The 26,868-nt window shown below is 45.2% G+C and overlaps 1 protein-coding gene, 1 long non-coding RNA gene and 1 pseudogene across 6 annotated transcripts in view; 1 reads left to right on the top strand and 2 right to left on the bottom strand.

The window, feature by feature from the left end:
• The window catches only part of ATF6 (activating transcription factor 6), a 568,366-nt gene that overhangs the window by 336,423 nt on the left and 205,075 nt on the right, over window positions 1–26,868 (top strand). For all 5 annotated transcript variants that reach the window (XM_063940277.1, XM_063940274.1, XM_063940273.1 and 2 more), the window contains exons 11-12: window positions 20,865–20,981; window positions 25,496–25,592. In XM_063940277.1, coding sequence (XP_063796347.1) covers window positions 20,865–20,981; window positions 25,496–25,592 — 214 coding nt within the window. The remainder of the gene's footprint in view (window positions 1–20,864; window positions 20,982–25,495; window positions 25,593–26,868) is intronic.
• Window positions 1–26,868, bottom strand: part of LOC134957987 (uncharacterized) — a 197,425-nt gene that overhangs the window by 35,642 nt on the left and 134,915 nt on the right. The gene's annotated exons all lie outside the window — the stretch shown is intronic.
• Window positions 2,819–2,937, bottom strand: LOC134964758 (5S ribosomal RNA; annotated as a pseudogene).

Raw genomic sequence — 26,868 nt, 5'->3', positions numbered from 1 at the left:
GACATGATGGCGTCCCACCTCAATAAAAAGATAAAAATGGTTTTACGCTGGGTCAAGGGACTCTCAGGCGATAGCTGTGGTCGCACTAGTAACACCGTGGGTGTTCCAGTCAGTCTATGTATTCCCTCCTCTTCCTCTCAGACCCAAGGGCTGAGAATTGTAATAAAAGGAGGAGTGTGAACAATATTATTTGCTCCGGATTGGCCAAGAAGGACTCGGTACCCGGAACTGCAAGAAATGCTCTCAGAGGACCCATGGCCTCTGCCTCTCAGACAGGACATGTTGCAACAGGGGCCCTGTCTGTTCCAAGACTTACCGCGGCTGCGTTGGACGGCATGGCGGTTGAACGCCGGATCCTAGCGGAAAAGGGCATTCCGGATGCAGTTATTCCTACACTGATGAAGGCTAGGAAAGACGTGACAGCAAGACTTTTTCACTGTATATGGCGAAAATAGGTTGCTTGGTGTGTGGCCGGGAAGGCCCTACAGAGGAATTCCAGCGGGGTCGATTCCTGCACTTCCTACAGTCAGGAGTGACTGTGGGCCTAAAATTAGGATCCATAAAGGCCAAGATTTCGGCCCTATCCCTTTTTCTCTCAAAAAGAACTGGCTTCACTGCCTGAAGTTCGGACGTTGTTACAGGGGTGCTGCATATTCAGCCCCTTTTGTGCCTCCAGTGGCACCTTGGGATCTTAACGTTGTGTTGGATTCCTAAAATCCCACTGGTTTGAGCCACTTAAGACAGTGGAGTTAAAATATCTCACGTGGAAAGTGGTCATGCTTTTGGCCTTAGCTTGGACTAGGCGTGTGTCAGAATTGGCGGCTTTGTCATGTAAAAGCCCATATCTGATCTTCCATATGGATAGGGCAGAATTGAGGACTCGTCCCCAATTTCTCCCTAAGGTGGTATCATCGTTTCATTTGAACCAACCTATTGTGGTGCCTGCGGCTACTAGGGACTTGGAGAATTCCAAGTTGCTGGACGTAGTCCGGGCCCTGAAAATCTATGTTTCCAGGACGGCTAGAGTCAGAAAAACTGACTCGCTGTTTATCCTGCATGCACCCAACAAGCTGGGTGCTCCTGCTTCAAAGCAGACTATTGCTCGCTGGATCTGTAGCACGATTCAGTTTGCGCATTCTGCGGCTGGACTGCCGCATCCTAAATCAGTGAAAGCCCATTCCTCAAGGAAGGTGGGCTCTTCTTGGGCGGCTGCCCGAGGGGTCTCGGCTTTACAACTTTGCCGAGCTGCTACTTGGTCGGGTTCAAACACTTTTGCAAAATTCTACAAGTTTGATACCCTGGCTGAGGAGGACCTTGAGTTTGCTCATTCGGTGCTGCAGAGTCATCCGGACTCTCCCGCCCGTTTGGGAGCTTTGGTATAATCCCCATGGTCCTTACGGAGTACCCAGCATCCACTAGGACGTCAGAGAAAATAAGAATTTACTCACCGGTAATTCTATTTCTCGTAGTCCGTAGTGGATGCTGGGAGCCCGTCCCAAGTGCGGACTTTCTGCAATACGTGTATATAGTTATTGCTTAAATAAAGGGTTATTGTTATGAGCCATCTATTACATGAGGCTCAGTTGTTATTCATACTGTTAACTGGGTATAGTTATGACAAGTTGTACGGTGTGATTGCTGTGGCTGGTATGAGTCTTACCCTGGATTCCAAATCCTTTCCTAGTAATGTCAGCTCTTCCGGGCACAGTTTCCTTAACTGAGGTCTGGAGGAGGGGCATAGAGGGAGGAGCCAGTGCACACCAGATATAGTACCTAATCTTTCTTTTAAGAGTGCCCAGTCTCCTACGGAGCCCGTCTATTCCCCATGGTCCTTACGGAGTACCCAGCATCCACTACGGACTACGAGAAATAGAATTACCGGTGAGTAAATTCTTATTTTTTCCTTGCTCTGAACATTTGTCAGAATCCTCTGGACCTCAGTATATAGATTTCAAGAGCCACGCCATCAAAACAGTTGATCCAGATATATGTGATAATCAAGGACCCTGTCTTAGTCTGGGCGTAGAGGAAACAAAAAAGGTGTTCAACATTATCTGCGGATCCGTGTACCAACGCCTTCTGAGCCAAGCCGGGGCTTATTAGAAACCTGGCATCTTTGTTGTATTTTCCTTACTATCCTGAGTATCAGGATGATTTGAGAAACGCATAAGAGAAATAGAATTCCCCTTAAAAAATACATCCACAAAGATCACTTTCTTTGTTACTGACCCGATTATGGCTCTTTGGTGTTCAAATGGGACACCATGAGAATTATCTCTGGCCAAGTCCATCTGTCTACCCGAGTCTGAAACGACTTTAGGGTGCAAAAGCCCATTCATTTACCTGAATGACGTGTCGACTGAGAAATCAGCTCTTCAGTTTAGTATTCCCGAAACAAACCCTGCGGACAAGGTTGGAAGATGGAGTTCTACACACTTTAGTATGTGATTTACCTCCTTTCTTGCTATTTATTTATGTGTTCCTCTCTGAAAGTTTAGGTACACTACTGTCCTTTCCTTGTCCTTGCGGATCTGGACCGATCTTCCTTTAGGAATGTCCCGTGCCTGAATCAGGACCCAGTATATGGCCCGAGGTGCTAACAGGTTTATTAGCAGGCAACTTTCTTCTGTGGCCCATAGACCCCGGAATCATCATCTTCCGGACAATGGCCCCCACTGCCCTGAAGACTGCCCTTTGTTGTCAGGATCTCCAACCTAATATCCAAAAAGGTATCCTCTGGCCTAGATGGAATGTCTGTAGTCCCCAGGCTACTGACTTTCTTACCCTTTCTGCCAGTACCACGTACTTGTTTGTGTTATACAGACAGCACCTGGTGTTCCCAGGTGGTCTCCCATCCAAGTACCTACCAGACCCCACACTGCTTAGCTTGCAAGATCAGGTGAGATTAGCCATATCCAGTGTGGTATGGCTGTAGTTGGTTATTGTCCATCTGGCCCACTTACACCCCCTGGTATTCACAGGTAGTCTATCATCAGAGAATTTAACCAGGCACAATACTGCTTAACTTCCAACATCAAATGAGATTGGCCATATCCAGTGTGATGCGGCTGTAGATGGAGGAGATGCTGAAATAGTTTTGAATGGAATTATGCCCACTCCATCATGTGTATTGTTAACACCATCTAAGCCTTCATTCGCATTGCTGCGTGAATTGATATTGTTTGACATTGTAACCACTCTCCCAGTTTTGCCTTGGATATCTTGTTCCGAGGTAACTACTTCCTGCAAACTCGAATTCAGTATAGCTCCAACGTGAGTTATGTTATGGAACCAGAGATGATCCCATTTATGAGCCACCCGTGCCTCTGCAGACAATTTATTTGTATGTTGCAGATGACACAGCACCTTTCCTGTATTTGTGTCAGGATAGGAAGGTGGTCAAGGTATGGCAATTTTCCTAACCTCTACTAACGGAGATAAATTGCCATAATCATCTTGGCAAATACTCTGGGGCTGTGGCTAACCCAAAGGGTAAGTCCTAACTGAAATCTTGCTGAAGGATGGTAACCTTGAGATAACACTAATGGGCAGTGTTATCGGAGCCTGAAGGTAAGATTCATGACTTATCCAGGAATATCATATAATATATTGGCTCCCCACCCAACTATGGAGTTGCCTCCACGTGAACCGTGTTATCCAAATTTCTCTGTTTTCGAAATTGATAATGGGGCGAGGGATTGTTTTTGACCCAGGTGGGAATAAACCCCCCCGATTGTGCATGGGTTACTGGAATAACTATTCCAGACAAAACATTTTCTGAATTGCTTCATGCCAATCCCTCGCCTACGCCTCTACCCGAGATGGGCTGAGACCGAAACCTTTTAGGAGAATGGTTCCAGAAGGGAAAGTATAACCTTAGAAATACTGCTTCTTGCACCCAGGCATCAATCTGTAGATTGCTATCAAATCTGTGCAAACTGAAGAAGTCGGCCCCTTATCCTTCTAGAATCCGCCTGAAGGAGACCGACACCATCCTGCTGATGGCTTCTGGTTTGGAACCTGACATCAGGTTGCCTTTGCTTCTTTGCCTTATTAAACTTTACTGTATTGGGGCTGTTAAGTTCCTTTATGACCGACAAGGCCAGACCCCTAGACTTGGGGTTATATGTGGAAGGAAACGTGACCTTTTTGGAGTCTGTTTCTGACTCTGGAATAACTGTTAACTCAAACAGAAAACTTCCAGCCAAGGCAAAACATTTTCAGAACCTTCTTAGATTCTGAATTAGCTTCCCATGTATGTGAACCAAACTGTTCTTGAACAGCGATTGTTATGCTGAAGCCCTAGAACATTAGTGTCCATATGAGCTATATAGGATTCTTACTCCCTTGCAGGCGCTGAAACCTGTCTTCCAGTACCTCAGCCCAATGTACCTACAGCACCTGGTATTTCAAGGTGGTCTCCCCTCCAAGAACTAACCAGGCCGAACACTGCTTAGCTTCCAAATCTAGTGAGATTGGGCCTATCCAGTGTGGTGTAGCCGAAGATTTCAAGGTGAAGTCCTGGCTGGCCTTATGCTGCCCCAGACAAAGACAATATGGTCTTATTCTTTTGATGGCAGAGGCCCTATAAATTTTTGCATTATCAAATGATATGCATATCTATTTTGGGAGGCACTTCCCTATTTTAAACAGTCCCTAGCTTGAAAAAGATATTGGAATCCCATTTACCGGGCATCTGCTTTATTGGGTGTAACCCAAACCTTTTTCCTGAATTCTGCCCTTGTGCAGAGGCTGTTTTTGACCCAAGTGGGTCTTTTTGGGATGTTTTAAACAGAAGTGCCTTATTTTTTACCCCAGGCTTTGCTGCCTCTATTGACAGACTAGCCTATTTTTGCTCTCATTTTTTCAGCTTATTTATTTAGCTGATATCTTTTACCTGTTCTCCGTATGCTGAAGTAGAGTATATAGAGCAGGGCTGGCCAAACCGGTCCTCGAGATCTACCAACAGCTCACATTTTCCAGACCACCTAGCTGGTGCACAGGTGTAGTCATTACTAATTAAGATGTGCTGCATTCATTCCTAACTGACAATTCTTCAGATCTCCAGGAGGCCTGAAAAACATGAACTGTTGGTAGATCTCGAGGACCGGTTTGGCCAGCCCTGATATAGAGCTTTCATAGTCTGATGATTATCATGTGAAGTCGATGATTTATCTACATTTGGTCATCAGCTTATCTTATTCGAGACGCTGTTGGGGATATGCCACAATCAGTGAGCAGCATGTGTTAATGATATAAGAATTAACATTTCAGCTAACCTGTACAAGATCTGAGCAAACATCGGTCTATCTATACCTGATGTAATCAGGAATGTATTATGCTAAATAGCAAATCATTTTTACACATAACCATCCTGTACCAGATCATACAGTTTTTGCCAAACAACAACATATGAGTGTTTTTTGTCAGTATATGCCGCCCTTAGACATGATAAATACTCAGCACTTTCACTGTGTACTACACAATTTGTGACTGTAATCACTTTTCTCTAAAGTGATGTGTGACCCTTCCCATGCACCTGCATTAAGGATCAGAAATATCAACCGACAATCATTTATTTTTATTAAGTCAGCATCACACTAGCAGTCAGTCAAATATCATGTATATGTGTATATATATATATATATATATATATATATTAGTGCTGGGCAACGATTAAAATTTTTAATCGGAATTAATCGCAGGATTTCATGCGATTAATAGCTATTAATCGTATTGTTAGCCGACTAAAGACAATAATGAATTCAAAAGTAGTGTATTGCGCACTTTTAGTACTTCTATATGAACTACACAGCAAAAACATTTGGTTTGCAGTATTCCCTTAACACTGTTTGTTTGAGTGGGTGAGTTGCTGGCATCAACGGTGTGTATTGCATTTAAGTGATACTTCAGACTCGAAGTACTCCGGTGATAAGAAAATTCAGCTTTGCAGTGTTTACAAATAACTTTGGTTTTATCAACTGTGCCATCTGGTAGAGATTTAAAATGAAAATGTCCATGTAAGATTTCGGTTCCTTTCTCCATTTTCTGTGAAAACATTTTTAAATAAATAAAATAAAATTTATTAAAAAAAAGTAAAACAAACTGTATTTTTTGTTTATAGCAGATTAGGCACCCCAGCAATAAAAGGGAGTATAATAGCTCAGCAGGGAGACCTTAATGAACGAAGGAGGCCCAAACTTCCACTAACTCTCCTGTTAATATAAGCAATATCAGCCCCAATGTACATAAACCCGTCACATCCAGTCCCACAGCGGCGTTGATAGAACTTGCGCGCACGCTGCGGAACCATTCTCATCCAGTCCCACAGCGGCACCCGCCAGAGAAGAGAAGGGCTGCCCTGCTCGCTGCAACCCACGCGATTGAGGTTTCTCCTCAGCCGCGTAACTTAAGTTACCCAGTTCCGGCCAACGCGCGCTACGGGATCCCACTCACCCAGTCCCACTGCTTGTGTTCTAGCTTAGAACTCTTAGAGCTTAGGCTCTGTATAAAAACCAGTACTCACAGAGATATTGTGAAGATGTCTCGGTCTCAAGAGGTTATGGCGGCTGGCGGCTTCCTCCTCTCCGGCGGCATCCGGTGGCTTCCTCTTCTCCGGCGGCATCCAGCGGCTTCTCCATCAAGGGGGTCAGATGAATAACTGCTTCCGGCGGCTTCTTCCGGCGCAGCAGCATTAACGGCGTTAACAATATTATCGCCGTTATTGCCTTATGGCGTTAACGCGTTAATAACGCGTTATCTTGCCCAGCACTAATATATATATATATATATATATATATATATATATATATATATATATATACATCATATGAGCAGATTATCAACTACGAACACATCTGAAAGCATGTAGGGGTACATATAACTGAATTCTGTTCTATACAGGTCTTTAAAGTATTCAGACGCATTGCGAAGAAAACCACAGTAATGTACATAAAACTCATATGCAATAGGCACTAAACTTAACTATTCATACTAACAAAAGTAGATAGAATTTTAGTGCTGTATAACCCGTACTCAGTAGAGTGGGATACAGGGAGACTTACCCCACTTCCAGGATCGATCAATACGTTAGCGAACGCTGAGTGGATCCAGACGCTACTAGTGTACACTGCCGCTCCGGTCATTATTTATGGACACAGACGCTCAGTGAACGTTAGTGCATGCAGACGCTCATGTTTGCGACCCAGTCTCTTAGCGGTAAACCTTAGTGTATACAGATGCAGCGGCCTATGCTGCGACCGAGTTCCCTCGTGGTAGCGTCTGAGACGGAAGTGAGGCAATCAGTTCATGGTGGGAGACGCACGGTAACTGGTCATGAACTGGGGGGAGGGGCGACCAGGAGAGCGTCTGACTCCCCACTGCTGGCATCAACCCTAGTTATCGCAGCCTCAATTAATCCTGGCGCCTTATGAGCCCTAGAGCCTAGCGCTAGAGCACCCGTGGTGGTGGTGGTGCGCCAGCTGCTGTTTGGTAGTCTCCTCCCAAAACAGTGCGGCTGTGTCCGTATTCCCCTTCTAAGCGGAACCGATGCCTTACCTTCTCCCCGTGCTCCGGCCACAGCCTGGTAACGTCTGCTGGACCTTCTAGTAATATCCGACACAGACGCCCGTTGAGACAGCACTTGTACCGTGGGTAAGCGTTGTTGCGACCCGGAGGAGAGTTGTTGGAGCGACTCTTTCCTATATGCGTGTAAGACGCTGTTAGTAAAGATCACTCAAAAAACATAGTAAGACTATAAAAATAAATCAAATAAAGCTTAGGGCTGCCAAACACAGCAGCCCTGTGAACATGGTCCGGCTCCTGCCGCACCAAACAAAAAACTGATTTGACTTAGGCAGTAGGCGGGATTATATGGATGAGCCTGGTACATTCTGGGAGGCCAGAAAGCTTGTGATCGTTTGGTGCCAATACGCTGTCGCTCCATCATATACCAATGTTATCCTGTGGACCCTGCCGGAGAAAATGGGAAAATCCACCAATAGTGGACGCATCAGTCTCTAGGCTGTCACGTAAAATTGTATTGCCTATTCCTGGTGCAGCCTTCCTGAAAGACATGGCTGATCGTAAAATTGAGACAACACTCAAATCATTGTACACAGCTGCAGGGGTGGCCCAAAGACCCACTATTGCATGTGCGTGGATCACGAAATCCATTGCAAAATGGTCAGGTAACCTTATTGAGGGGTTAGATTCCTTATCTAGGGGGGATGTTGTCTTACTCCTGCAGCACATACAGGAATCTGCAAACTTTATGGTGGAAGCCATAAAGGAAATAGGTGTGCTTAACGCACGCACCACCGCTATAGCAGTGTCGGCACGCAGGGGCTTGTGACTGCGCCAGTGGACTGCTGACTTGGACTCCAGGAAAGGCGTGGAAGGCCAACCATTCACAGGAGAGGCCTTGTTTGGAGATGAATTAGACAAATGGATCTCCAAAGCTACTGCGGGTAAGTCTACATATCTTCCTTCCACAGGCCCCCCCCCCCAACCAAGAAGACTTATTCAGCTTCTAAGTTACAGTCCTTTCGGACGGCTAAGTTCAAGGGCAAATCTAGAGGTGCTTCTATGTCCTCCAGCGGCGCAAGAGGTAAACCACGCAAAGCAGCAACTGCAGGTGCTCAGGAACATCTTCCTCAAAGACTTCAGCATGACGGTGGACCTCAATGCCTGGAAGGCTGTCAGGTGGGAGCCCGACTACAATTCTTCAGTCAGATCTGGTCAAATTCGTGCCAATATCCCTGGGTCATAAATCTTATTTCTCAGGGCTACAGACTGGAGTTCCAAGAGCTCCCACCTCACATATTCTTCAAATCAGGCTTGCCAGTTTCACAAGAGGCAAGTATAACTTTACAGCATGCCATCCAAAAACTGGTACAGACTCAGGTCATTGTTCCAGTTCCACCTCATCTCCTAAACAAGGGGTACTATTCCAACTTCATAGTACCAAAGCCGGACGGTTCGGTAAGACAGATTCTGAACCTCAAGTCTTTGAACCCGTACTTGCGAGTGTTCAAATTCAAGATGGAGTCTCTGAGAGCTGTGATCTCAGGTCTGGAGGAGGGGGAATTCCTAGTGTCTCTGGATATCAAGGATGCGTACCTTCATATTCCGATCTGGCCGCCTCATCAGGCTAATCTACGGTGTGCACTGCAGGACTGTCAATACCAGTTCCAGGCCCTTCCATTTTGGTCTCTCCACAGCTCCAAAGGTGTTCACCAAGGTGATGGTAGAGATGATGTTTCTACTCCGCAAACAGGGAGTGAAGATAATTCCGTACCTGGATGATCTGATAAAAGCGCCGTCCAGGGAGAGGTTGCTGGACAACATTGCTCTCTCAACCAAACTCCTCCAGGATCGCGGGTGGATTCTAAACCTTCCGAAATCTCACCTAGGCTCCCGTTCCCGGGAATGATACTGGACACGGAGTCACAAAAGGTGTTCCCTCCGTTGGTAAAGTCATTGGTAATCCAGTCGATGGTTTGGGATGTCCTGAAGCCAACCCGGGTGTTGGTGCATCTGTGCATTCGCCTTTTGGGGAAAATGGTGGCCTCTTACGAGATACTTCAATACGGAAGGTTTCATGCAAGACCCTTCCAGCTTGATCTGTTGGACAAATAGTCCGGATCGCATTCACCAGAGGACCAATCTTCACATGCACCAAAGGACCCATCTGTCGCCAAAGGCCAGGATCTCTCTTCTGTGGTGGTTACAGTGTTCTCACCTCGTCGCAGGACGGGGGTTCGGAATTCAGAACTAGATTCTGTTAACCACAGACGCAAGCCTCAGAGGTTGGGGAGCAGTCACTCAGGGAGTGCAGTTTCAAGGAAGATGGTCAAGTCAGGAAGTCATCCTTCCAATCAACATTCTGGAACTCAGGGCCATACACAATGCCCTTCTGCAGGCCACACATCATCTTCGAGATCGGGCCATTCAGGTCCAGACGGACAATGTAATGGCAGTAACGTACATCAACTGACATGGCGGAACGAAAAGCAAAGCAGCAATGTCAGAAGTGTCAAGAATTCTCCTCTGGGCAGAAAGAAACGCTGTGGCGTTGTCAGCGATCTTCATTCTGGGAGTAGACAACTGGGAAGCGGACTTCCTCAGCAGACGCGACCTGCACCCGGGGGAGTTGGGCCTTCACCCGGAAGTGTTCAGGTACTTGACAAGTCGATGGGGATATCAACAGATCGACATGATGGCATCTCGTCTTAACAAGAAGCTCAGGGGGTATTGTTCCAGGTCGAGAGACCCACAGGCGGTGCCGATAGACGCCCTAACAACTCCGTGGGTCTCTCAGATTGTGTACGCGTTTCCTCCACTTCCTCTGATCCCAAGAATTCTAAAACAAATATAAAGGGAAAAGGTTCCAGCAATACTCACTGCTCTGACTGGCCAAGAAGGGCCTGGTACGCGGCCCTTCTGGAGATGCTCCTCGAAGATCTGTGGCCTCTACCTCTTTGCGAGAATCTTCTGTAGCAGGGCCCATTCGTCTATCAGGACTTACTGCGGCTACATTTGACGGCATGGGAGTTGAACGGCTGATTATAGCCAGGAGAGGGATCCCTAACAAGGTTATCCCGACTATGATCCAAGCCAGGAAGGGGGGTAACGTCTAAGCATTACCATCCTATTTGGAAGAAATGCGTCTCTTGGTGTGAGAGCAGAAATTATTCTGCGGTGGAATTTCATCTGGGACGTTTCCTGCTATTTTTGCAGGCAGCCGTGGATGTGGGCCTGCATCTGGGCTCCATAAAAGTCCAGATTTCGGCCTTGTTCATTTTCTTTCAGAAGAAATTGGCTTCTCTCCCTGAGGTCCAGACGTTCTTGAAAGGTGTTCCGCACATCCAACCTCCCTTTGTGCCTCCCAAGGCACCTTGGGATCTCAATGTGGTGCTGCAGTTCCTCCAATCGGACTGGTTTGAACCGTTACAGGAGTTGGACGTAAAATATCTTACGTGGAAGACCGTCACACTGTTGGCCTTGGCTTCAGCACGACGTGTGTCGGAGCTGTGGGGGCTTTGTCTCGCAAGAGCCCCTATTTAATTTTCCATGAGGACAGAGATGAACTCAGAACTCGTCAGCAATTTCGTCCTAAAGTGGTGTCTGCATTTCACATCAACCAACCTATTGTGGTTCCGGTTGTCACCGACACCTCTGCTACTTCAAAGTCTTTGGATGTTGTGAGGGCTTTGAAGGTGTATGTGAAAAGAACAGCTCGTCACCGAAAGACGGACTTGCTGTTTGTTCTTTATGATCCCAATAAGATTGGGTGTCCTGCTTCAAAGCAGACAATTGCACGCTGGATCAGACGTACTATCCAGCATGCTTATTCCATGGGAAGTTTGCCATGTCCAAAATTTGTACAGGCCCACTCTACTAGGTCGGTGGGTTCTTCCTTGGCGGCTGCCCGGGGTGTCTCGGCTTTACAGCTCTGCCGAGCAGCTACTTGGTCAGGTTCGAACACGTTTGCCAAGTTCTACAAGTTCGATACCTTGGCCTCTGAGGACCTTCAGTTTGGTCAATCAGTTCTGCAGGAACCTCAGCACTCTCCCACCCGGTTTGGGAGCTTTGGTACATCCACATGGTACTAAATGGACCCCAGTATCCTCTAGGACGTAAGAGAAAATAGGATTTTAATTACCTACCGGTAAATCATTTTCTCGTAGTCCGTAGAGGATACTGGGCGCCCGCCCAGTGCTTTTGTTCTTCCTGCACTGTTACTTGGTTAAGTAATGTTGGTTCAGCCGCTGCTGTTCCTGTGTCATGTTTGGTTAGCTTGGCTTTCCTCTTGTTGTGTTTGCTGGTTTGGAATCTCACCACTATCCTTATCTATCGTTCTCTCAAAGTACGTTCATCTCCTCGGGCACAGTTTCCTAGACGGAGTCTGGTAGGAGGGGCATAGAGGGAGGAGCCAGCCCACACTATCAAATTCTTAAAGTGCCCATGGCTCCTAGTGGACCCGTCTATACCCCATGGTACTAAATGGACCCCAGGATCCTCTACGGACTACGAGAAAATGATTTACCAGTAGGTAACTAAAATCTTATTTTCTGCTTGTGTGGTTTCTAATAAGCAAAATTAGTTCAGTCAGTAATGCCGACATTTTGCGCACTTTAAGTGATTACATTTCTTAATTTGATTTAGTCTGCCAGTGTCTGGGGGATCTCGCAGTGACACTCAGCAGCCTCCATCATGGGAGAGAGGCACTTTCGGTTTTGAGTGTTGTCATGCCTGAGTAGTTGCTGCTTACATTATTCTTCTTAATAGTGGTTCTATCAAATGGCTTTGTGACTCCAGTTGGTGAGGTTCTTTGCAGATACCAATGCCAAATTGGTGACTACAGTGCATAGTTGCCGACGACATGGCTGCTCTCTCTAGGAGAAAGCAGCCAGGCTGACTCAGCAGGGGGTTGTGGCGGGGTGATGGGGCCTTAAGGGGGCAGGGTGTAAGTGGAACGGGGGCGTGGCTACAGAGATCACGGCATTGTAGCCACACACCCCGCTCTGGAATGTCGATATTACCGGTATTATACTGCAGGGAGCGTAGCTATGATGACGCGATTCAGCGAGAATCGTGTCATCAACTGCCCGGACCTCCTACTTTACTGACTAAGTGGGTGGCCGGGCAGAGGAGGACCTGCAGAATCGAGAGACTTGCCTGTTCTTCCAGGGGAATGGGAGGGCCATCCAATTTTCGGGAGCATGTTACAGTGTGCAGGTTTGTTTTGGTGCCAAAGTGCTGCATGTTATTATTTAGTTTCTAGTACGTTACCGATAGGTTCCCCCAACATAGAGCACAAATCTGCAATCAAAGTCTGCCAATGTATGCCTCCCAAGCTACTTTTATTCCAGATCTTTGCACAGGTATATATAGATCTGTAAATCACTACTGACCATTTGCCCACCCCTGATGTACACTACAATAGTCTTCCTTGGCCATACTTTTACCAAAGTAAATGCCACTTTATACAGCTAGTACTATGCCAGAGGCTTTGGTATTTTGTTCTCATGTGCCACCTACCCAAACAGCACAGGGAAGGTGGTGTTGCTGACTGCAGGTGTGTGTAGGGTATGGGGGGCACGCTTCCTTTGACTGCATAACAAATGATTATGGGTATGTATGATATGCCTGATAACTTGGAGAGTATGCTAAAGATTTTTATCACCTGTATTGGGCCTAACATGGCCACCAGATCCTGGCATGGGCCTAACATGGCCACCACATAGAACCACTGCATAGTTGATGTGGGAGTAAACTATTTAGAAACTTTTAAATCTCAAATTTATTAAGTAGGCTATTCATGCGGAACTTACACATTTAATGATAATTTAAGAGTTTCCTGATTTCTGGGCTAAATATCGTTAGCCCTATGCAAACTCTAGATGAAATAAGCAGGTTCCTAAGAATGGTTTTGAGCCTTTGTTCAAGCAGAATCATTTGTCAGAAAAGAGCCGTACAGCACTTTAAAAAGTAAATTCAACAAATCTAGTATATAAAACTCTTTAGTCAAAAATGGATACAGTACTTTGTAATCCATAGTATATTTCTTAGGCTATATTTGCCAGGTTTAAATTGAGCCCATATTGTGCCTTTGGTTCTAGCAGGGTTGACCAATCTTAGGTTGATTTTCTTTCCATATTGTGGTTGCTGACTTTTAAAATAAAGCCGTGCAAGTCGCATATCATAATACAGGGTGTTCGGAAAGTCACTGAGCACTTTTCATAAAGCAGTGAAAACAGTGGAGAAGTAAAGCAGTGGAGAAGTTGCCCATGGCAACCAATCAGCATTGAGATAACATTTCTAATTTGTAAAATTATACATAGCAGCTGATTGGTTGCCATGCCTATTTTCTCTATCATCCACTAGGGGACACTGGAGATCTAGACAGCTGGGGACGTCCCAAAGATACTCCCATGGGCGGGAGTGCTGTCTGAAGCCTGTAGAACAAGCAACCAAAATTTGAATCTCTAGATGCAAAAGTATCAAATTTGTAAAAGCGAGTGAACGTGTGTGCCGATGACCATGTTGCAGCTCTGCAAAGTTGGGCAGTGGACGCTCCTCTAACCGCAGCCCAAGAAGCACCTACCGATCTGGTGGTATGAGCACCCACCAGAAACTGAACTCTTACTGCTTGAAATATATGCTTGTTTAATGGATAGCCTTATCCATCTAGCTGAGGTTTTATTTGAAGCTGGCCAACCTCTCCTGGGGCCATCATACATACATACAAACAAACAAAGCGTCTGATCTCCTAAGGGAACTAGTAGCCTGTACGTACACTCTTAAAGCTCTGACCACATCCAGGGAAAGGTCCCCCTCTGACACCCCCTGGAAAGATGGAATCACAATTGGTTGGTTTATGTGAAAACTAGATACCACCTTAGATAAACTAGATACCACCTTAGGTAAAAACTCCGCCTTCGTACGGAGTTCCGCCCTGTCTTCATGAAAAACAAGGAAAGGATTTTTACATGGCAGGGCCCCCAGTTCCAAGACACTTCTTGCTGATGCTAAAGCCAAAAGTAAAACTGTTTTCCAACACACATATTTTAGATCTGCCCTTTCCAAAGGTTCGAAAAGGTCAGATCTCAAAAATTCCAACACTAAATTTAGATCCCACGGAACCGTGGGAGAACTAAAAGGTGGTTCAATTCTTGAAACTCCCTGTAAAAAGTTCTGAACCTCCTGAAGGGACGCCAGCCTTTGTTGGAAAATAATTGAAAGTGCTGAGACCTGGACCTTCAAGGATCCTAAACGTAATCCGCCATCCAACCCTGATTGGAGAAATCTCAACAATCTAGTAAGGCGGAATTCTCTAGGATTCCAACCCTTAGGCCAGCACCAGTCCATGTATTGCTTCCAGATCCTATGGTAGCGTGCCGTCGTGACCGATTTCCTTACTGCCAACATGGTAGGGATAGCTGATCTTAGGATACCCTTCTCCCTTAAAATCCTAGTTTCAAGAACCACACCATCAAACGTAGTCTGTTCAGATCCGGATGCAGAAATGGGCCTTGTGACAGCAGATCTTCCCTCTGTGGCAGTCTCCAAGGCACGTCAGCCAGATGTTTCTTCAGATCTGAATACCAACTTCTGCGAGGCCAGTCTGGCGCTATCAAGATCACCTACGCTCGTTCCTGTTTTACCTTTTTTAATACTCTTGGTAACACGGGAAACGGTGGGAGTATGTATACCAGGTCGTAATTCCAGTGAACTGCCAGCGTGTCCACTGCTTCCGCTGCTGGATCCCGCGTCCTGGCCACATATCTCGGCAACTGATGGTTGTTCCGAGAGGCCATGAGATCTACATGCGGTAAACCCCACCTTCTTACCACTGCGTCGAACACCTGAGGGTGTAGACTCCATTGTCCTGGGTGCATATCCTGACGGCTGAGGTAATCCACCTCCCAATTGTCCACTCCCCTGTCCACTGCCGACGGGGTTATGTCACATTTTTCCATCCAGGACAGAATCTTTGTGGCCTCCCTTAAGGCCATGCGGCTCTTTGTTCCTCCCTGACGGTTTATGTATGCTGCTGCTGTCACGTTGTCCGATTGCACTTTCACGTGTCGAGCTCTTACCAGACTCTACGCTTGAAGGAGTGCATTGTAGATGGCTCGTAGTTCCAGTACATTTATTGGCAAGCTGCTCTCGTACTGTGACCATCTCCCCTGAAATTGATGTTTGCCTAGTACTGCACCCCATCCTCTGACACTGGCATCCGTTGTCAAAATTATCCAATCCCAGATTCCAAGGAGGAGCCAGCCCACACTTTCAAACTCTTAAAGTGCCAATGGCTCCTGGTGGACCCGTCTATACCCCATGGTACTAATGTGGGCCCCAGTATCCTCTACGGACTACGAGAAAAGGATTTACCGGTAGGTAACCAAAATCCTATTTTTTTTCCCTCGATAGGTTCTTGTCAACCGACCACCAAATCAAGGAAGTCCAGGCCTGAGGTGACAAGCGAATTCTTCTGTGAAGTAGTAGATGCATACCTGCCCCCTGAGCAATCAGATTTAATTGAAAGGGTCTGGAATGTAGTCTGCCGTACTGGATCGCTTCGAAGGATGCCACCATCTTTCCCAGAAGCTGTATACAGATTTGTAGCGATACCGTCTGATTCTGTAAGAACTGTCGAACCATCTCCTTGATGTCTCGAATCTTGTCTTCCGGAAGGAACACTCTCAATTGTATTGTATTGTATCTAAGACGAGACCCAGGAACTGAATTCTGTGTCGGTTATAAATTAGATTTTTTGAAGTTCACAATCCAACCGTGTTGAATTAGAAATTGATGAGTGATCCATGCATCCCAGATCAATAGATCCTGGGACGGGGCCTTGATCAGAAGGTCGTCCAGATACAGTATTATAGTCACCCCTAACGATCTCAATTTCGCTGTCATGACGGCAATGATCTTTGTGAAAATTCTCGGGCCGATGACAGGCCAAATGGCAGAGCTCTGAATTGGTAATGATTCTTGTCCACGGTAAACCGTAAATAAGTTTGGTGTGGAGACCAAATTCGGACATGGAGGTACGCATCCTTAATGTCCATCAACACCATGAATTCCTGTTGCTCCAGGCTCTCAATGACTGCCCCTGGCAGAGAAAGCTGAGCGGGGACCCGGCAGAGTGATCAGCTACACAAGCTGATCACAGTGTAAAATGAAAAAACATACTCACCTGTCCAGGTAGCCGGTGTCTGCTGCTCCGGTGAGCGCTGCCGGGCGCCGGGTCCCCCATGTGCTGCAAAGTGACCCCGCTGCAGTAAAGTGATGCTGCAAAGCGGCAGTGTACTTTACAGCACCAGGGTCACCGCAGCGCACAGGATCCGGAACCGGGCAGCCCAGCAGGAACAGCGCGGACCGGCTCCCTGGACTGGTGAGTATATTGATCTTCTGGGGGAAGGGGGCGCGGTGCGCGGGGGTAGTGGCCACGGGGGGAGGTGTCGACCTGGCAGCGGCGGCGCATGCTCAGCAGGGCATCGGGTATTTTTTACGAAAAATACACCGGTGATGCTGCTGCGAATCATCGCAGGGACAGAGCTTGACCGCAAGTTCTGTCCCTGCACCGGATAATTGATGCATCCCTGCGATGTAATCAATTATAGCAGTGTGAGTTGGGGCGATTTTATCACCTGTCATCCGCACCCTGGATGCGGATGGTGATAAATAGGCCCCTAAAACTTTAAGAACATATTGAGATAATGCAATTGTGTTTTTTTAAGCTGTCAGTCTGTTGTATGGGATACCACCCTTCCCACTGAAATACCAGTTAGGGAGAAGGGTAGGTGGGAAGTTCAAATATATTTAACCACCTCACATCTATCACTTGTGCATCAACAATTCAGATACATAGGAAGTTGAGAGGAAATCTATTTGTTTAGCAGGGGTTGCTGGTGTTTGTTGTAATTATTATAGGACGCCGCACACTTGTTTTACTCTTTACTACAAAAAGCAATTAGTCCAGTATGGAGTAGCTCAAGGGTAGTCATTTTACCTGGGAAAATACTGTGTTGTTGTCCTTCCCATTGTCATGGTAGAATGCAGATTCTTGTGTAGTAGCCATGTTGTGTGTCCAGAGCCAGGCATAGGCAAACTAGGCAATTGCCTAGGGCATTTGATATGCCTAGGGGCATCAGCAGCTTTTGCTGATTAAAATGATATGCGGCATGCCTATATTGTGTGTAGCATTTCATATGCAGATACAGCCACAGTCTCACACAGTATATAGGCATGCTGCATATCATTTTAATCAGCAGAAGCTGCTTGTGCCTCCTAGCCACATACCAATGCAAATAAGATACATTTTCATTAAAAAAAGGTGCCCGACGTTAGCATTGAGGCAAGATTTATGAGGACACATCTGTATCCAAGCAGAGGCAGAGGTCACAGTGTTAGTGGCAGTGTGAGTGCTGTGTGCATGTAAGCGGGTTTGTTGTGCAGTAGTGTTCAGAATATGTGTAAGGAGCATTGTGTGTGTCATGTAAAAATGCATTAATAATGTGCAACATATGTGTAAGGGGCACTGTGTATGTATATAAGGGCATTAATAATGTGTGGCATATGTGTAAGGGACATTATGTGTAAAAGGGCATTAATAAAGGTTGTCATAATGTGTAAGGCGCATTATGTTTATAAGGACATTAATAATGTGTCTCATATGTGTAAGAGGCATTACTGTGTGGAATTATGTGTATAAATGCATTACTAATGTGTGGCATTATATGTACAAGGTGCTCTACTATGTGGCGTTGCGTATAGAAAGGGTACTACTGTGTCGTCTAATGTGAATAAAGAGCAATAGGGTGTGGTGTAATGTGAATAAGGAGCAATTCAGTGTGAGGTAATGTGAATAAGGGGCTCTACTGTGAGGAGTAACGTTTATAAGGTAAAGTGATGCTACTGTGGGATGTAATATGAATTATGGACACTATTGCATGATCAAATGTGAATAAAGTTGCAGTACTGTGTGGCGTAATTGGAATTGGGGTTACTATTGTGTGGCCATGCCCCTTGCTAGCAAAAACACACTCCTTTTTGGGCTGTGCGCCAAATTTGCGAACTGTTCCTATTTAAAATATAGGGGGTGCAAACACCAAAATAAGGACTGCTATGGGTGAGGGGTGATGGTGCTGGGAAAGAGGTGCAAGGTCAGAGGCGGAACCAACGGTGGTGCTAGGGGGCACCAGCCAAAATCTTGCCTAGGGCATCATATTGGTTAGGGCCGGCTCTGTGTGCGTCACTTATGATAGTCTCACTGTGCCGAATAGTAGCCATGATACAGTAGGAAAGAGGTGCATGGGAGAGTGTGTACATATAGTTACACACATATTGTGTGCATATTTAATAATAAAGTATAGTTTTTGTGTGGCAACATCCTTTAAATGCTGGTGTCCTGGAAAATCTGAGATGATAGTCATTCATTAAGATTTGTCCATAGGTTCACCATTTTTTATCAAACTCTTCGACAGCCTTCTCCTCCTATCCCTACTTCATATATAGAATAACTTTGTAGACATTTCCAGAATACCAGGGAGCTCATCTCTACTCTTTACCAATTATTGCTCTCCTACAGTACAATCAACCCAAAAAAAAATTGCAAGAACTGGCCTGGGAACATGATGTGTGTGAGACTCTTTTATCACTAAGGAGTGGTCCAAAATCATCAGACTAGAAATTGGCAAAAGCTGTACTTCCGTACATCTGAAGGAAAATTCCTACAAACTTTAAATGTACTTAATACCTACTCTGTATAACCTACGGCCACTGACCTTTAATGGCGACTTTGTGGCCAACGCGGACCCCTGTTGCATATGTGGTGGACTTGTGGACAAAGATTCACGACTTAATCAAATTGGAGACAGGATTGCAATTGTCAGATTCTCCTTTATATTCTTTTCTTTCTAGGCCTGTTTGCCATTTCCCACATCCCTCCCATAAATTAATTAAACATATATTGGATGTGGCTAAATTTCATTTTGCAGCTCAATGGAAATCAACTGTACCACCCTCTTTATGAGCCACCATTAATGTGATTTGGTCTATATATGGAATGGAAAGAATCGCCTCAATTAACTTTATTAATGTTTGGACTCCATGGACTGCCCACTTCGAGGCTGAACCCCCGCCATATACAATTTAATAATTGCATATATTGATCACATACACATTGACTGGTACCGTTTCTACTTTCTTCCCTTGTTTCCCCCATATCTCCCCCCCCCCCCTCCCCACACACACACAAACACACACACACACACACACACACACACACACACACACACAAAATTCGTACGTCACTTTTGTTCTTTCCCACCACCCATCCTTCTTTTTTCTTTTTCTTTTTTTTTTTCTTTTCCTTTTCTCTCTCACTACTGGTAATATACATTTTATTATATGCTGAAGATAGTTGCCTATGATAGTCAGCCCCCAATTGCTCTGATGTTTCATATTGATCTTTGGTCATGATTTCCTCATGTCTTCAGTGATGATACCGTTGCCCTCTCTTTCATTGTATTATTTTTGTTATATTTTGTATGTTTGTCAATTGTAAAAAAAAAAAAAATTGGAAAAAGCTTATTAACATATTAGAAAAAAAATGTATTCATAGGTCACTTAAATGTGCTACACAGGAGATGTTATTTTGCGTATTAAAATATAGGCATGTTAGAATACAGATCATCCTAGAATGTGTTACTCTACTAAGAAATAATTATTTTTTAATTTTAAGAAAATTTGGACATTTTAAGGTTTTTCTTCAGCAACATTATTTGTTCTACACAAAATTAACCAAAATCATTTATACAACGTTCCCTGTAGCAGCTGCTTTAATATATTACTGTATTTTGCAAATTAAATACAGATATTTAGTGAAATTCTTTTAGACTTTAGTTTATCCGATTTCCTTTTTTTGTTTTGTTTCTTTACTGTGATATTGTGCTTTTATCTGATTCGGTTCACTTATATTTTTATTGTTTGTAATAGTCTTTTTACATTTGTTTCTCTATGACTATTTGGTCAATTTCTAAGGGTTTGATCCCTTTCGTGCATAGCTTTAATTTCTTTACAAAAACTGGTTGGAAAATTATTTTTTGCATAACTCAAAAGGAATTTAGTGTCATAAGCAAGTATGATGATCTGGCATTGGTATACTGTACTCAAGTACATTATCATCAATATCCATACCAGAGCCTGGAGAATCTTATATTTGTGCAGTCAATTAACACAACAAATCTCCATCAACTATTATGAGGTGATCTACTGAACACACAGTCTTTCATTCATGTTTGTAATATAAAGTTTTTTTCTTTCCTACTTCATCATCTGATTCATAGCAATGGACATTACATCTCAACCGAAAAGGCTTTGATGGTTGTGAAAAAGGAGCCATTGCTCTACATTCCTCCACCTCCTCCATGTCGACCACATATCAACCAGACAGAATCCCTCAGGTCAGCAAAAAGTATTCATGCAAGTTATGTGTACATTTATTGAAGAATTCCAATTACTGATTTAAAATGTGTGTATATTTTTTATGGAGGTGTCTTATTTTTGTTTGGGAGTATCTGGTCACACGGTCCACAGATACTATGTGGTGTATTCAATGCATGTCTTATCGATTCCGACAGAAATGATCCGACAATGCAGTATTCAATTCTCTGCCAAAACCGAAAAGATTTGGCCATTCCCGACAATGCCAATCCGACTTTTTAAAAAGTCAGATTGACATTGTCGGAGACACGGCTAAAACCTGACGGATTTTGCTGTGGAATCCGACAAAACACGTGGATCCGTGGCTAATCCGCCGATCCACGTGTTTTCTGACAAGTCGGAATTGCTGACCTATCGGAAAAATGGCAGCCCAATTGAATAGGTCGGAACCTGCCATCTTTCCGACAAGACGGCAATTCCACTTCAATTGAATACCCCCCTATGTTGACATTCATAGTGTTGACACCACAATGCTAGTTTGGTTCAACATGTCATCAGACACCAGTGTCGACATGTTTGTAATGTTAGGAAATACTCACTGGAACACTGCTCCATCAGACGGCTGCATTGGAACTGCTGGTTACATGACCGCTGCAATCAGGAAGACGAAGCTGGAGATGCTGCTAATGCCAGAACCAGGTAAGTGATATCTGCGCCACCAGGGAAGTTATGTCAACACTGTGTCATGTCAACATGTCAGCTGTTTAGACATAATGAATGTTGGCATGGTCACTGTAGACAAGCTAAACCTGTTGACGTGTCCACATTTCGACTATGATGACACTCTCATGTCGACATAACTGTCAACATAAAGTATCACACCGTGGTTATAGGATTTGCCAGTTCTAAATTACTGTAACTGAAAATTTGTGAAGGATACATGAGTCGATCCTCCGTTATGGGAGAGAAGCGGTATACCGCTTCTCCCCCATGTATGACATTGGTGGTGCGTGCTCATTGACAGGGGCGTGATGCACACCTGTCATTACTGGCGCTGCTAACTTTTAGATAGCACGCCAATATGCATGGCGATGTAAGATCCAACACCTGCAGCTATCAATTTCGACAGCTGTAGGTGTCCTTGCCCATACACCACATCAGGGACAGAGCTGTGGCGGCTGCCGGCACCGGGCTGTATGGGAGATCTCGTTATAACAGCTAAGCTCTCACGCATGCCCAGTGAACCGTCTGGGGGACAGTGACAGCGCATGCGCACTAGGCTGATGCGCTGTTGGGGATCTGCCAGTGATCGCTGCTTCGTCTCGGTAAAGAGGTGAAGCAGAAAGTGTTATACCCGCACAATAAGTGCGGATATAGGACCTAATTCAGACTTGATCGTAGCAGCAGATTTGTTATCAGATGGGCAAAACCATGTGCACTGCAGGGGGGGCAGAGAGAGTTAGATTTGGGTGGGTTATATTGTTTCTGTACAGAGTAAATACTGGCTGCTTTTTTTTACACTGCAATTTAGATTTCAGTTTTAACACACCCCACCCAAATCTGACTCTCTGCACATGTTATATCTGCCCCCCCCCCCCCCCCCCCCCGCCCCTGCAGTGCACATGGTTTTGCCCATCTACTAACAAATTTGCTGCTATGATCAGGACTGAATTAGGCCCAAAATACATTTACCCCAAAGTGTTATCTGTAGCTTTATTTGAGAACTTGATCCCTGTAGTTGCACCATGTTTTTTTGGAGAACTGACAGTTTATGTATAGCTTTGTGCTTCTTTTTTATGATATGTCTGCTCCCAATAACTATGGGAGACACATACTGTATGTTGCATGTGTTTACATTGATGCTAAAATATACATCTACAAGTCCCTTTATTCTTAAGGTACTGGGAATTTACAGGGCTATTCTTGGATCATCCATGTGATTTATGCATTGTTCATATCAGTCTGATGTGTACTGTTTGTATAGGCGAAAGCAGAACACAAACTTCAAGCTAAAGTATTCTGAAAAAAAGCTGATTCTCTCCCTCAGAGCAAGAATTTGGCAGCTTGTAACATTGCTGTCTGACCAAGTTATGATTGATGTAGGTGAGAGAGGGAAAGTTTCATACATTTAACCATTGGAGTTCGTACATCAGACATTGAAATAAACATTCAGTACTTGTTCTCGAGGACTGTTAATGCCATTTAATGCTTATAGGGGCTGATTCAGTAACAATAAGCGATCCAACTGCAAAAATTACAAAAGTGCCTGCATTTTCTGCAGGTGGGGGGGGCGCAGAAAATGTGAAGTCTCTTCCTGTCAATCTGGCTGGGGGGGGGAGAGGGGGAGGAGACAATGCTCCATTTTCTAGGCGAAGACTGAGCATTGCAGGGGGCGAAATGGCTGTGGCGTCATGGTATCGGGTGGCATGGGCATGATCGCGGCAGCTGCCTGGCAGGGGGCTTCCAAGCTGCGCTGGCAGGGGGCTTCCAAGCTGCGCTGGCAGGGGGCTTCCTTAATTTCTACGATGAAGCAGAAGTTGCGATGCGATCGTAATTTTTGCTTCATCAAGGGGGTAAGGCGGCAGTCAGCATGCTGGCGGCCTTGCCCTGCGATGGGCCGCCCCCAGCATGCGTTCACATGGATTGCAAATTCTGCTACTAAGCAGAATTTGCACAGCCTGATTCAGGCCCATAGTACAGAAAATAACGTATTTCATCTAGTAGTTTGTGATTGGTATACTTTGTTCCAGGCATGCTTTCAGAACATGCTATCTGTATTTATCTTAGAGAGTGGACTAAGGGCCTAATTTTAAGGTTGATCGCAAAAGCAAAATCTTCCTCTAATGGACAAAGCCATGTGCACTGCAGGTGGGGCAGATGTAACATGTGCAGAGAGATTTAAATTTGGGTGGGTTATATTGTTTCTGTGCATGGTAAATACTGGCTGCTTTATTTTTACACTGCAATTTAGCTTTCTGTTTGAACACACCCCACCCAAATCTAATCTCTCTGCACATGGTTTTGCCCATTAGAGGAAGATTTTTGCTTTTAAAATCAATCTTGAATTAGGCCCTAAGTACAACGTTATTCAGCTCCGGTGTGTACAGGAAATTACAGACATAGCTTTTTACATAGGGTCATGAAGTGTGAAAAACTCAGATCTTTTTCTGGAATTAAATCTTGTTACTGTGTTGGACATTGTCAGATTATTACGTTTGTCTTTTTAGTGTCCTGTTTGACTTTTTAGAGCAGTACTACAGTAGTTACCAGCCCGTCAAAATGACGGAACAGCATAACCGTAAAATGTTACTTATATTTCGAGAACTATGTTCAGTAAACACATTGGCCAAACAGTGAGAGTGATGTTGACCCTGTTTGCAGACAACCACTATGTTGACCAAAGAGGTGGCTGTGTCGAAAGAAGCCTCCCCTTCAATACATAATTTTAAAATGTTATCATTAGGGCCCTGAAATTGTAATAAATATTTGTTATACAGTGGGAGCAGGGTATGATGTATTTAGGTGCCAGAAATGTTGAAAAATATGACGGAGCAAGCAAACAGATCATGTATGTCCTAGAGTTTTGCACACAAGGCTTGCATAAACCTGTGTCCACTATATCCATTCTGTGTGCTAACACAAACCACCTGCACCGGCCGGTACAAGAGAAAGTGCACTAAGGCCCTCATTCCGACCTGATTGCTAGCAGGCTACATTTAGCACTGCTGCGATCAGGTAGTCGCCGCCTACAGGGGAGGGGGGAATCGCTGTGCAGGGCTGCGCTCGCTTGTGCAGTTTCTGCACAGCGAAGGACTTTCTCACCCGCTGCGATCATCCAGGACGGAGCGGACATAAGGATCCCTCCCTCGAAACGGCCGGGCACACCTGAGTTCGGACGGACACTCCCTGAAAACGGTCAGTTGATGCCTCCGGCTGGCCTCTTCCTGTCAATCTTCTTGCGGTCGCGGGTGCGATCGCTTTCTTCATTAGTTCTGTCGCTCCCTGGCGGCGGCTGTCGCCAGGGAGCAACGCGCCTGCGCTTACGCAGTTCAGACCCGATCGCACCGCTGCGAAAAACTGCAGTGTGCGATCGGGTCGGACTTGACCACCTAAGTCACTGGACCTCTTGCAGATGCATGTAAAATAACTGTGTACTCAGCTTTTTTTTAGTTTTCTTTAATGATACTGTATCATACAAATATTGGGTTGGAAGTTTTTGCACTGTTGCTTGCTGCAGAGGCATGCACCTCTACAATACCAGGCTTAATAAAAAAAAAAACCTGTCCTTTTCTTCTGGAAAGGCTCACGAGGTCTGTAACCATTCCCATCCCTAGTATGTCACCCATTGACAAGACCTTTAATGTTGACAGTTATGTACTGTAAACACACAAGGTTCTATCATGATATAAATACAGTTTTTGTCCCACACGTTACAGAAATCGATTTTCACTGTCCATTAAATACAGTGAAACCGTGTAAATATTCATACAAAATTTCTTTATTTGTATTCTGACATCAATTTGATATTACACAGGTTAAACCAAGAACTACGTGGCTGGGTCCATAGACATGAGGTGGAGAGGACAAAGTCCAGACGAACCATCAGTACCCATAAGGCACAACCAGTGCAGGTGCGGTATCAAAAAAAAAATGATTAGCCAATAGCAACATCTCACATTTCTGTTTGTACAGTTTACAAAATGAAAGCAAACATCTGATTAACAGCACCACCAGATTCACTCCATTGCATATAGGAGATTTTTCTTAAATGTAACCCCAGTATTTATTGTGAAGAGGATGGAGTTGCGGTAGTATTCAGAAACAACCTAGGATGCCGTCCCCCACCCATGGGGACTAGACTGGCATCACTTTCACTAGTGTTTCTAAGCTTCTCAGAGGGAATAGCACTGAATTCACCAAACAGAATACATACATACACACACAGAGAATGGCAGCTGACACAGAAATCAGGATTCACAAACTACTACTTTTATTTTGAATGCAGAAAGTGTAAGAATAATAGGTAATGTTTCTATTACGTCCTAGAGGATGCTCGGATCCACATTAGCACCATGGGGTATAGACGGGTCCACCGGGAGCCATGAGCATTTAAGAGTTTAACAGTGTTGGCTGGCTCCTCCCTCTATGCCCCTCCTACCAGACTCAGTTTAGAAAATGTGCCCGGTGGAGCCGGTCACAGCTAGGGGAGAACTTAGAGCTTTTCTGGTTTTATTATATTTTTAAGAGCTGTTAGGCACAGGGAGGCTGCTGGCAACAGCCTCCCTGCTTCGTGGTACTTTGGGGGGGGGGGGGGGGGGAAGTAGTGTCCATCCCTTGAGGTTAATGGCCACTATCTCCGCTGACAGGACACTGAGCTCCTGAGGGTGATGATTGCAAGCCCCTGAGGTGACCGCTCACTCCCGCAGCATGCCGCCACTCCCTAACAGAGCCAGAAGATCGCGGTCGTGAGTAGGACACCGGTGTCCCGACAAGCGGGGAGCTAGTGAGAATGGCAGCATCAGGGTAGGGCTCAGAGGCAGACTGCAGCGCTGTGAGGGCGCCCTGGGCCAGCGCTATACAAACTGGTCACTAGCTTTCAGGGACTCTGTCTACTGCCAGCGTTTATTACCTCAGGCCAGTAAAAAGATGTAAAAGTGCAGGAAGACTCGCCATTACAAGAGGGGCGGAGCTTCTCAGAGCGGATCCAGCACTTTTCAGCGCCATTTTCTCCCTGCAGATCAAACACAGACACGCTGACAGGGAGCGCTGACCCTCCACATCACTCCAGCTATTCTGTATGGTACCATGGGGTATAGAAGGGGGGGGAGGGTTTTATTTACAACATTAACTGAGTAATCTGTCAGCGCCAGGCTCTTATTATTATAACTGCCTACTGGGCGCTGTGTG

This window comes from Pseudophryne corroboree, chromosome 9 (genome assembly GCF_028390025.1).
Source record: "Pseudophryne corroboree isolate aPseCor3 chromosome 9, aPseCor3.hap2, whole genome shotgun sequence".
Lineage (NCBI taxonomy): Eukaryota > Metazoa > Chordata > Amphibia > Anura > Myobatrachidae > Pseudophryne > Pseudophryne corroboree.
Note: the sequence above shows the minus strand (reverse complement) of the source record. Positions and strands in the feature narration are given on the sequence as shown.